Source organism: Martes martes, assembly GCF_963455335.1.
Source record: "Martes martes genome assembly, chromosome: 3".
NCBI classification, from domain to species: Eukaryota; Metazoa; Chordata; class Mammalia; order Carnivora; family Mustelidae; genus Martes; species Martes martes.
The window spans coordinates 80328311-80341705 of record NC_137890.1 but is presented as its reverse complement, the minus strand read 5'-3'; the positions used below and the strand labels follow the sequence as shown (position 1 = coordinate 80341705).

Sequence of the window (13395 nt, the reverse complement as noted above, 5' to 3'; positions counted from 1 at the left end):
CTGGGACCAACTATGAACATAGTTTTTAATATACCTAGGCTTTAGTAGAGAAAGCAGGTATTAAGTTCAAATTAATAAAATTCAAAGCAAAAAGTTAGCACACAGAAATCTAAGACAATAAGATCCTCTGATTCTGTAAACATTTTATAGCATCCTGTATTTTATGTCTTTTAACCTTGGTTTTTCTCTCATCCTTTCTAAGTAAGACTTCAGTGAATAGAACATTATGAACCCAGAAGCTCTCATTAAACACAAATTTATCATTCTTAAATTATTATCTATAAAAGTATACACAAGTAATTTACAAACTGCCAAACTATTAATGTCAACCTCTATTCACCACAAAATGGCTTATTTTAAAACAATTTCCACATTCAAATTCTCAGTAACGCAACTCTAATTAATGAAACAACCTGTACTCACAATGAAGCTTTATTTTTATGTGAAATAAACATTTCCTAAGAGTACATGCATGTGTCTGAAGTCAAGATATGAAAAAATGGGGCGCCTGGGTGGCTCAGTGGGTTGGGCCTCTGCCTTCGGCTCAGGTCATGATCTCGGGGTCCTGGGATCGAGCCCCACATCGGGCTCTCTACTCAGCAGGAAGCCTGCTTCCTCCTCTCTCTCTGCCTGCTTCTCTGCCTACTTGTGCTCTCTCTCTCTGTGTCAAATGAAAAAACAAAACTTTTAAAAAAAACCTTTAAAAATTTTTAAAAAAAAGATATGAAAAAATGAGTGAAGAGAGGTAAAACAATGAAAGCTGAAGACTTTCATTGTTACTTAGAAAAAGGAAGGAATTTTCAGCATAGAACCCAACTAGGAGCCTGAACCCATGACCCTGAGGCAAGACCTGAGCTGAGATCAAGAGTCAGATGCTTAACCAACTGAGCCACCCAGGCGCCCCAAAGAGAATTTTTTAAAAATAAAAGTCTCCTTTAACTACAAACATCACCAGATAAACAAGGAGCCACAGGGGGATAGGATGGCTTCATAAGCAGCAATAAAGATTATGGGATGGCTTCATAAGCAGCAATAAAGATTATCTCTCCAAAAGAGCAAACTTTCATGTTACTGAAGTAAAATTCACCCATAAAGGAAAGTGTATTCTTTTCTTTTTTAAGTGTTTTTTTTGTTTGTTTATTTTTTGAGAGAGAGCGAGAGCACAAGCGGGTTGGGGGAGGGGAGCAGAGGGAGAGGCAGAAGCAGACTCCCTGCTGAGCAGGGAGCCCAACACAGGGCACTGGGCTTAATCCCAGGACCCTAGGATCATGACCTGAGCCAAAGGCAAACACTGAGCCACCCAGGTGCCCCAGAAAATTATATTCTTAACAAATGATAATTAAAAACAAAACAGAGTCATTATAGAATCAATTCTCTGAACATAATATTGTTTTTAACTTCTTCCTATAAAAATACTATATCTTAATCTTAGAAAAACTAGGAAGTACAGAAAAGCACAAAGAAAAACTGCTCACAATCCTACCATAGAGAGGTTACTACTCTGAATATCTGTTCAGTTTTCTAATTTTTTCATTCATAGGTATACATCATTTATATATCATTACTATCACCTGTATGTATTGTTTTGTATTCTTTTTTCCACTTTATTAAACTTATGAAATAAAAAGACAAATTTTTTAAAGTAAGTTCTTTTCAAATTACTAATAAAAGATGTAAGAAATACATAAAAATGTATTATGCAGCATGGTTACAAGTATTATCAGAAACCAAATATTCTGGTGTTAACCTACCTAAAATTACCAGTTTTCAAAGAACTAAAATTCAGTAAGATAGTCTCATCATTAAAAGATCAGTTTAATTGCTCCTTAATTTGGAAGCCCTGTAAGGATTTGAGATTAACATTATAAACATTCAATATTCCACACCACTAGGGCTCAAAGGTGCCAGATTAATAAAAATTCCTCAAGAACAATGAATAATTAAGCACTGATTGTAGCGCAAAAAGGCAAAGCACTTCTATACATTATCAAAACAATTATTTTTCCCTATTCACAGCTCACATATCACATTGTGTCCAGGACTCATTTCCTAACATGATTGCTCATTTTCGGTATTTGATTATCAATTAAATCTCATTAAAATCAAGTTACCCTCACAGCAGTTGCAGTGCACTGTTACGAAGATAACTAGGGAAGCAAGCCAAACATGATATCCTATGGGAAAAAGAGGACAACTCCTTCTCAGGACAAAGAAAGAAGAAAGGTGGGGGAGCATAATATCTGCCTTTGAGAGATCACAAGTTATTGCTTTTCTTACACGTGTAGAAGATTCCTGTCTGCCTGTTTCAGACTTTCAGGTCTCAATGGTCATCCCAAGGGTATTACCTCTTAACCCCTCTCTAATGACCAGTACTTTCAAGTGCTGCCTGTCCGCCCTTTGTCACAGTCAGGGCTACATATTATTTCTGTACCAGAGACAGGGACTCTGATATTTAAGAGGGTCAGAAACAAAAGCTGTTGTAAATAATTTAAAGTGGTGAATTTCAATGAAAACAGATCAAAGTGAACTGATGAGTATACTATAAGACTGTCAAACTAAAATTGGCAGTGATTAGGCCAGTATAAAATATCACTTGTACAAATATTAGCAGCATGAGGTTAACACAGTAATGCCTCATTTATCCAAGATCTTAGAGAATTAAGTTAGTATCTGTTAATTTTCCAAATGCAGCCAACAAATATTTTTAATGCAACTTCCTTCACACAAATTTTCCCAAATGAATTATTTCTAAGGCAATTATTATAAGATGTTGTAATAAAGAGAATACTTGGAATCTACTAAAATATATGATGCTTTACATCCTTTGACCAAGTGACACCAGACTCAATGCTTTTTGATTAATGTTTGCCCCAGTTTTTCTCCACCATCCTTTGTTGGTGTCTTATCACTCACTGCTGCTGGCAATTTGACTAGCACTAACACGTAGTCTTAAAATGATCATTTTTGTTTTCAGCAAGTTAGAAACCAAATAATAAAATTTTTAAAAACTATGTTTAAAATAAACTCTAAATTAAAATACTCTGTGGGACTCTTTAGGGAGTCTAGTACAAGGATCTTCCTGTTTTGACAAAGAAATCAGAAAATCTGGGTTTTAACACTCCGAGATTTACCACTTCAAGTAACTTGAGGACAAATCGCTTCATCTATTTTAGCCTCAGTTTTCTCATCTATAAAAGGGGTTAACACCCTCTGCCCTGTCTAATTCATATGACTGTCCAAAGGTTCCAATTAGATAATGCCATGTAAAAGTATTATGTATACGTAGCAGCTTATGATTTGATAAGGTAAAACAACAACAGTATTTTTATCATTATTATAAAAATACCTATTTTGGCTTTTTTTGTTCCATTTCTTGATTATTAAGTACATTCCATCAAATTAAAACTACAAGATAATGGTTAAAAAAAGAAAGCTATAACTAAAGCATTAAAGCAATATAGCACATGCTCAGTAAATCTTAGCTGAACTGATGAATCAACATTTGCTTCTACACCTAATACCATATTAACAAAAGGCAAGTGGAAAACAAATACATGATGTGTTCACCATTTTTTAGCAGTTAATAAATTTCAAAAAGAAAATTTAAATATGTACAACAAATAGAAGAAATTCAATGATGTCTTAACATTATAAATGAGTTTTAATATGTTTTCTTTCACTGAACTACTAAAAATTCACAAGTTAAGTTCACTAACAACTTAAGTAACTGTTGTCTTCACATCACAATCCTACAGCAGCATTCTCATTTCCAATGAAAGCCAATAATTTCATGATGGTGTAAAAATACCCTTCAGAGACAGCTTGCCTTACTCACCAGCTTACTGTCATAAGCACAAGATATTCAAATACTAACTCCAGCTGACAAAATAAAATACTCTTGTTCAGAGAGAGGATTGTCTCTTATAATAGCCTGGCTCTTACCCCAGGAGATTTATTACCAAGAATAAACTTTATGAAAGGTTGCCATACATAAAGCAGACTTCCAGCTGTTCTTCTAAGCAAACATCAATGAGACTTGTGATAAGAGAGATTAGGTTGGCTATCATATCCAGGGGCAGCACTGCTGTAGACAAGTGAATTTCTCACCCACTTCTCTCTAGCATGGCAAAGAGGAAGACAGGAGGCTTAAATGCTAAATTAAACAGCTTTAAAAGTGATTTAACATATGCTTACTACTTTCAAAGGAAATAAACATTAAATAGATGAAATATTTAGCTTAAATATTAATTTAAAATAAAAAAAATTTAGCTAATTTCCTTAGGAACTGAAGTCTCCAGGCCTATCCCTTTAAAATTAGTAGAGTGAGTCTCATACAATTACAAACCAAGATGAAGTAACCACGACAACCTTTATAACCACAGAAGGAAAACAGCCTGTCCACAAAAACATGCAGGAAACAACCTATTATTTAATAATTGTACCAACATAATTACTCTAAGAATACATCATGACACCTGGAAAATGGACTGTATTTAAAAAATATAATCTCCTTAGGAAATACTTTACTACTATCTGTAAAGAACGAACACTGTAAGAAACTTCCTAAGAGCATTTAAAGGAAAGTTACTACGTTGGTTTTTTAAAAAATATATAATTTTTAAAAATATACAATTAGTTTCCACTCATGAATAAAAAGACAAATATCTTCTTCTAATTTCAACACTTAAAAATATTATTTCCATTAAAAGAGATAATCTATTAGAGCATATGTCCCAAAGTTCTATAAGCAAAGGTGTGAGATCACTAGGAAGATAAAACATACATTTGTTGAATGCTTACTAATTTACTTAACATCGTCTTCCCTTGTCTGGGGAGTCCCAGAAATGGACATTATCACATTTATTTTACAAACAGTATTAGTAAATCAAGGTCTAGAGATGGTAAATAATTTGTACAAGTTGGTAAGACAGTAAACGGAAGAGCTGTGATTTAAGCCTAAATGTGAATCCGAAATCAGAATCAGTGTTCTATTACACTATACTGCCCCAAAACTTATTTGAACATGTACTTTAGTAAAGGGGATGGACCACCAAAAAATATAAAAGGGACATGGGAAAGCCAGACTACATTCACCTTCTGACCAGTGAAGGTTGATGGGAACATTATTCTAGAAGAGGTATGATGGGAAAGTTAGTAAACTAAATAATTCATGAGATCAACTCTTTTATCTATATAGAAAACGATCAGGTAGCTCTTCTTTCCAAATAGCTCTTAAAATTACTCTCATGAAGAAAGTTTCAGTGTTCTGATTTTAACATTCTACTTTACCCTCCCTCCCACTGATAATTCTGTCTCTGAGATTAAGAAAATGTTAAGTAAATTCTTAGAGCATTCCCACAAATTCTTAGTCTCAGAACAAAATAAAGAGAAGAAAATATATTAAAATGTTGTACTGGTCTTAACCTCATTTTTATAGACCTGCCAAATGAGCTAGTTTTAAACTACCAGGCAAGGACAAATCGGGATGGCCACATGGTGGCATGGTGGGCATTTAACTTGTCGTGTAACTGTACGAGTACTTTTCTAGTTTAATGTTCCAGTGTGGTGACTGAAGTAAATTCATCCAGCAATCCTGAAACTAAATTCTACCTCCCACTACTATAAGTTCTTAATCTTGTTAGTAGAAATTCAACTTAAAAAAAAAAAAACCAAAAAACTTTGTTTTGGAATATTTCATGAGGATATTAAATTTACCCACTATTCTCAGAGTGCACACACTGTGAACAGAGCAAAATCTTCTCTAACTAAACAGTTACATCTGTTCCAATCATTCTTAGAACATCAGTTATTTCAGTGGCTCAAAAAGATCCAAATGCCAGGTTGCATTGGGACTACTTTTTGTGGTGGGTCAAATTACCCAAGGGGAAAGAAAGAGAACCCAATTCCTGTGCCTTCAGTATCCAGAGCCAAGAAGCTACTCGTGGGGGATGAGGACAGGATACAGAAATTCTACCTTAACACTGAAATCCTAGCTAACATGATCACCAAATCAACAAGGGAAAAAGCATTGGTCATAAACATATAGATCCTAGAATTACTAGTTAATTTCCTGAAGGTTAAATCCTGGTCAATCACAATGAGCTGGACTCCTTTACTACGGATTAGCAAATAAAACAATACATCCTCAAGTAGAATCTAAAAATATGAAGGGTAACTTGATTCAGAGCAGCAGGGTCTAGGATAACATTTCTAAGCAGTAGCTTTAGTTCCAAACCTTTTCCCTACTACTTTATTTTTCCTTCCAAATTTTCATTTAAATTCTAGTTAGTTAACATATAGTGTAATATTGGTTTTGGGAAAATTCAGTGATTCATCACTTACATTAACACCCAGTGCTCATCATAACAACTGCCCTCCTTAATACCCATCACCCATTTAGCCCATCCCCCACCCACCTCTCTCCATCAACCCTATTTACTCTCTATCGTTAAGAGTCTCTTATGGGGGGCGCCTGGGTGGCTCAGTTGGTTAAGCGACCTCCTTTGGCTCAGGTCATGATCCCAGAATCCTGGGATTGAGTCCCGCATCAGGCTCCCTGCTCCATGGGGAGTCTGCTCCCTCTGACCTTCTCCCCTCTCATGCTCTCTCTCACTGTCTCACTCTCAAATAAATAAATAAAATCTTAAAAAAAAAAAAAAGTCTCTTATGGTTTGCTTCCCTCTCCCTTTTTCCCCCTTCCCAAATATTCATGTTTTGTTTCCTAAATTCCACATATAAGTGAAATATGAGTGAAATCTTTCTCTGACTTTTTTGCTTAGCATAATTACACTCTAGCTCCATCTGTGTCCCTGCAAACAGCAAGATTTCATTCTTTTTGATGGCTGAGTAATATACCATTTTGTGTGTATTTGTGTGTGTGTGTGTGTGTGTATGTACACACACACACACATACACCCCCCCCATCTTAATCCATTCATCAGTTGATGGACATTTAGACTCTTTCCATAGTCTGGCTATTGTCGATAATGCTGCTATAAACACTGGAGTGCACATACCCCTTCCCTACCATTTATGGCTAGTTGCTTTCCCATTAGCTATCAATGACCACCACTATTGGATTGCACACATGGCCATTAGTTAGGCAACAAATGTGAAAAAAATCCATGCAAATAACAAGATTACCATTACACAACTAATAATGTAGGCAACCCTGAGGCATCAGCATGACAGGAGCAAAGCTCATTATCAAAAATGAAGACCATGTCTACCAACAGAGATTCTGAAAGTATAAAGATTAACACAGTTAAAAAGTAGCTTCCCAATCATTTTTATCTAAAAATTTTAAACAGAATCTTGAGGACTATTTTCAAGAGAGCTTTGCACTACATAAAACAAAGCCAAAATGACTCATAAAATGTAATGATTCACACATGCACATTTCTGAAGTAGTCAGGTTTTTTTTTTAAGATTTTATTTATTTATTTGACACACAGAGAAATCACAAGTAGGCAGAGAGGCAGGCGGGGGGGGGGGGGTGGGGAGCAGGCTCTCTGCTGAGCAGAGAGCCCGATGTGGGACTCAATCCCAGGACCCTAAGATCATGACCTGAGCCGATGGCAGAGGCTTAACCCACTGAGCCACCCAGGTGCCCTGAAGTTGTCAGTTTTATGTAAGCAATTAAACTTTCCTATACCAAGATTAAGTGGAAAAAAAAAAACACAAAAAATTAGACCTTTGGATTATCTAAGTCTCTAGAACTACACTGTCCAATAGAGTTGCCACAAGCTCTGTTTAACTATTTGAATTTCAATTAATAAAAAATAAAAATTCAGTTCCTCAGTCCACCAGCCACATTTCAAATGCTCAAAAGCCACATGTGTCTGGTATAGTGGCTACATATTGGAGGAGAGATCCAGAACATTTGCATCAACACAAAAAGTTCTGCTGGAGAGCAGTACTTTAAGAAATCTGCGGCAAAAATGGCAAAGAACATGGTATCTACACAACCAAAATTGTTCTGTATCTGTTCTGTGATGGTAGTTCATACACAACTGTCACAACTATGGAAGTGTACATTTTAAATGGATAAGGTAACATTAAGTAAATTATTCCTCAATAAAGTTGATAAGGAAAAAGAATAGATATACAACCACTGGTGTATTCCAAAGGAAAAACAAAATATACTTTGGGCATGTAGAGGAAGTTCCAAAGTCCTGACAACTTCCTTTTGCAGTCCTTCAGTTGAGACCCTGGTATATCAGGCTGGCGATCCAAGCCAGAGTGGGGGACACATGACTAGAGCAAAGAGAAGAGTGCACATCTGCTTATGGTAAGAGGTGTGAGGGGCAGGAGATCCAAGATACTATGGAAAGTAAGTGATAATGTTAGAGTCCTCCAAAAATGTATCTATACCCTAACCTCATACATCAAATACATTATTAAAATTGTACTGCTCCCTGAGGGGCCACTGAAGATGTAAAGTAATTCATAAGAAGTTCTAAGGTGGATAGCCTCACATAGGTATCTTCCAAATGATTAAAGATATTGGTAAAATGAAAAACCACCCAAAACATTTCAAGATTTACACATGAAAATCCAAAGAGCCAGGTATTACCAAACCCAACTCCACAATATCCTTCAGCTGATAACAGTCAAAAGTTCCAACCACAGATCACAGCTGATCACTAACACCAACTCCAACTCCTCCTGCCTGACAGGAGGCTACCACCAGTCACTCTCTAGGCATGACTAGTTCTCAAAAGGTAGACAGAATACTGAAAGGGGAAAAAAAACCACGTTCCCCAGAGTAATTCAGTCAAGAAAAAGGGTTCTCAAATGTGTTCAATTAACACCTGGTGGTCAAAGCATACCTTGATCGATTAGTACAGCAACATTTAAATAATTTTTGTTACATTACATATTATTTTATATTTTATTCAAACATTTCTATTATCATTAGTAGTTGTCAACAGTTTATTAAATGAGGAAAAACGCTCAACAGAAAAGAAATGTTTAAGAATATTACAGTGTAATGGCTTATAGTATTTTATACCATTAAAATGATGATTATGAACAATGCCAACACGGAAAAACAAGAGTCAAAGGAAAAAGCAAAGTACTCTATATCGGTAGTATGTAAACATAAAGGACTAAAAGAAAATATGAACAAATGAAAATTGCTTGATTTTTAGACTGTGCACTTGTTCTTTAATGCAGATTTCATTACTGTTGTGTCATACAAAATAAAAATTTTAAATATTTATAAATACAGATAGCGTACTTACCACAGTGGGATTGCCACTACTTATCAACTGGCTGACTTCATGAAAAATGCTTTTGCAGTCAATTGATTTATCTAAGGATCCTCGTTTTACAATTACTGCTACTGCTAATAGAATCTGTTCCCGAACATACTTTTGGAGGCTGTAAAACATAAAAATCATTGTGAAAATCTTTATGTGAATCTACTATAAAAATACTCCTGAATTTCTCACTATGTCTGAAGCTACTAATAGCACTGCTTATATATGAGGGTAGTATAGCCTACTGGTTATGCAGTGTCCAAAGCCGTAAGGTCTGGATTTGAATCTGCACTCCATTATTTTACGGGCTATGTGACCCTAACCAAGACAGCTTCAGAGCCTCAAGCTTTATCATCTGTTCAAAGGGGATAAACAGAACAGGGTTGTCACTAGGATTAAATGTTCTTAAAACTATGTCCAGTGCATACTAAGTGCTAGGGAAGTGTTAGCTGCTTTAGGCAGTGTTCAATAGATGCAAGTCAGTTCACTAAGAGCCAGCTTATGATTCTGTCAATTAAAAGAAATTCTGATCTATATCCATCTCCAACCAGTACTACAATCTTAAATTCATTCCCTATAATGTGAAAAGGCAACATGCTAGCTGCTCATGATATATTATGGACACATACACATTTTTTTAAAACTTTTTAAGATTTCATATCTAAACTGTGCTCCTCAGTGTGATGGCAGAAGCACTGACTGATCACAAGTGGAGGCATTCTACAAAGTCTATTAGAACACAAGCAAACAGAGATCTGTCTTTTTGCAATCTCTTTTTAAAGGTAAGGTTCAGAAAACTAACTCTGAACTTTGTAATCCAGACTCTAGAATGCCATAGGATACGACAACCATGTGCCCTTGGGATAAACTCCAAATTCCTTAACATGGCTTACAAGCAGTGGGATCCTGCCCAGCTTTCTTTGAACACTCCCAATTTACCTGTTGTCTCACTTCATTACTTACAAATAGTGTTTTCTTTAACCCTGGAAAATGTCCTGATCGGGGCCCTTCATGGTCAGGTATCTTCTGCCCTCTGTAATCTCCCCCCACCCACATACACTCCAAACTGCAGAAATACTGAGCTTCTTTCAGTTCCTGGCACAATGCACATGCACTTCCTGGCCTCTAAATGTCTATGTCCTCTGCCAAGACTGTGATGCCACTTTCTCCAAAAACATTCCCTGAACATGGGTCATTACTAAGGAGGGCTCCCCCAACACATGATGGGCATTTACAAACAAACATGTCTCCCTTTCAAGACTGAAGTGAAAAGCATTCCTTCAAAATACAGACTTGAAGTATTCATTAAACAAATAAATGCAGAGATCCTACTATGTGGAAAAATATGAATTGGTCAAAGTGAATTTTTGTACTTTTGGGGCAACACAATAATTTCAAATACACTAATTACTCCTAGGAAATGTACATAAAGCTGATTTTATTTGAGAGAAAGAGGGTGCATGTGTGTGTGTGCATAACTGCCGGCAGGGACAGAGGGAAAGAATCTCCAAGCGAACTCCCTACTGAGCAGGGACCCTGATGCAGGGCTTGATCCCACAACCCTGAGATCATGAGCTGAGTCAAAACCAAGAGTCAGATGCTCAACCAACTGAGCAACCGAGGAGCCCTCATAAAGCTAATTTTAAGGAAGTCCATTGGCAAAAATTTTAAGTTAATAGGAAAATAAATAATAATGGTTAACATTTGTTGATCCTTATAGTATGCAAGGCTTCCTATAAACCACCTTCACAAAAATACATACATTTAATCCTCGCAACTATCTTTTGAGTACAATAGTATTAACTCTAATAGTTAATTAAACAACAACAATTAAAAAAACTAACACACAAAGAGGGTAATCTGCCAGTGCACACAGAGTGGCAGAAGTGGAAATCAGTCCCTTTCTGAACCACTCTGCTATACTGTCAAGTGTACCTTCCATTTACTCTATGCAAATGTTATCCCAATTAGGAGGAAAAAAACAGAAAAAACTCTGTGTACCAAATGAGAAGTATGTAACATTATGAACACAGTATTCATAGAATTCTACCTATACAGTATACCAACGGTTTTCATTTGACTTGAGTCCATACTGTAGGAAATTCTATGAGACAAAAATGGCTATGTCATGAGAAACAAACGAAGGGCAGAATTATTCCAGGTTAAAAGAGACTAAAGAGACATGACAACTAAATACAACATATAATCTGTGGTTAAATTCTGGATCAAACAAGTAACATAAAGGAAGAAAGGGTATCAATAACATTCAGACAACTGGGGAAATGAAAATGTAGAATCAGAATTACATTAGATTAATACAGATATGTCAAATATATCAAGAGTATTGAGATTACGCTCTCAGGAGAGATGCTCAAATATTTAAAGATGAAGTATCACGATTTCTGTGGCATACATTCAGGTGGTTTGAGGGGGGGAAATGCACATATATAAGAGAAATCAAATGTGACAAAACGTTAACTGAATCCCCACTAGGAAAAGAGTATGTGTGTGTTTACTGTACTCTTCTTACAATTTTGCTGAGAGTTTTGTTTTTAAACAGTTTGGGAGAAAATATATAAGTGAACCATTTCAATGTAGAACCCTACAATCAGATCCAAAATAGCTTCTGAACTAATGAAAATTATTTAAGAATGAGATTATTTTGGGGCTGCCTGGGTAGCTCAGTCAGTTGAGTGCCTGCCTTCAGCTCAGGTCATGATCTCAGGGTTCTGGGATCAGGCCCTCCAACGAGCTCTCAGTTCAGCGGGCAGTCTGCTTCTCCCTCTCCCTCTGTGCTTGTTCTCTCTCTCTCTCAAATAAATAAATAAAATCCTTTAAAAAAAATAAGAATGAGATTATTCTTGGACAATACAAGACATCACATGTGAGCACGTGTATACACAAACACACACTCACTCACTCTCTCTCTCTCTCTAAGTCTACCACACATTAAAGTTTACCAAACTCTCCAGATTTCAGTGGTTCCCAAGTGGGGAGGGTGGGATCAATGAGCAGCCCCAGGGCAAGACAATATCATATCACACCCAAATGGCCTCATCATATCACACAAATTAAAATTTAAATAAAGAAAATCAGTGTGAAGGAGAAGAAAAAGGTATGAAAACTGGTCAATTTTTCCTTATGCTATTAAAACTGGGAAAAACAAGCCAAACTCTCCCTTTACACACATCTATATCCACTCATCTATAGAAAACATTACCCATTACACCTGTAATGTTTATAGGCTAAGTAAATCTTGCCTTTTTTCTCTCATGCATTCTTGCATATGTAAAGCAACCAGCATTTAACTGTGTGCTAAATTTGTGCTGGTAATTATTATTAAATATTATGAATTCAGAGACTGCTAGTGAACAATCAGTAGGAACAAACGTATGTTCTACTTTTAAAGCTTTATGTATGTTTAATGCCACTAATCGAAATTCCTAATTACCAACATTTCTGATTACATAACACTTTCCTCGAATTCAATTGTCCAACTACACAAATGGCATACATACAATGTGCACTGCCTCTTCTCAAAAGACGACCTGGTGTTTGGGGGACTAAAAAAAAAAAAAGGGTAAGTAGTAAATGAATTCTTTTTCCTTCTTCGTTTTTTTTTTTTTAAGTAGGCTCCATGCCCAGCATGGAGCCCAATGCGGGCCTTGAACTCATGACCTTGAGATCAAAACCTGAACTGAAATCAAGTCGGACGCTTAACCTAACAGCCTCCCAGCCACCCTGGTAAATGAATTTCTCCCCCAAATAGTGTGACTGACAATTTTCGTCATATTAAAAAAATCATATAGGCAATAAATGTACAAATCTTATAAAATATTCAAACGACAGAATGTGTATGACACAAAAAGAAAACTTACTTTTACCCCATTTCTTAAAACTGATCCATTTTCCAAAAGAAACTATTAAAATTTGGTGCTTTCTCTTCTACAGCCTTATTAACGTGCACTTCTGTGTACATAAATACATAACACAGATGGTTCCCTCTTCACCTGTCTTAGGATACTCACCTATGTCTTATAATACTTACCAAGTACCAAAAGAACAAGTTAAGTACAAAGTATTTTCATTTGAGTCCAAGATCAACTTTTATTTATAATCAAAATCTTTGGAA

At 36.0% G+C, this 13395-nt stretch overlaps 1 protein-coding gene across 2 annotated transcripts in view; it reads right to left on the bottom strand.

Annotated features, from left to right (window-relative positions):
* Window positions 1-13395, bottom strand: part of XPO4 (exportin 4) — a 125821-nt gene that overhangs the window by 76600 nt on the left and 35826 nt on the right. For both annotated transcript variants that reach the window (XM_080798524.1, XM_080798525.1), the window contains one exon: window positions 9246-9384. In XM_080798524.1, coding sequence (XP_080654650.1) covers window positions 9246-9384 — 139 coding nt within the window. The remainder of the gene's footprint in view (window positions 1-9245; window positions 9385-13395) is intronic.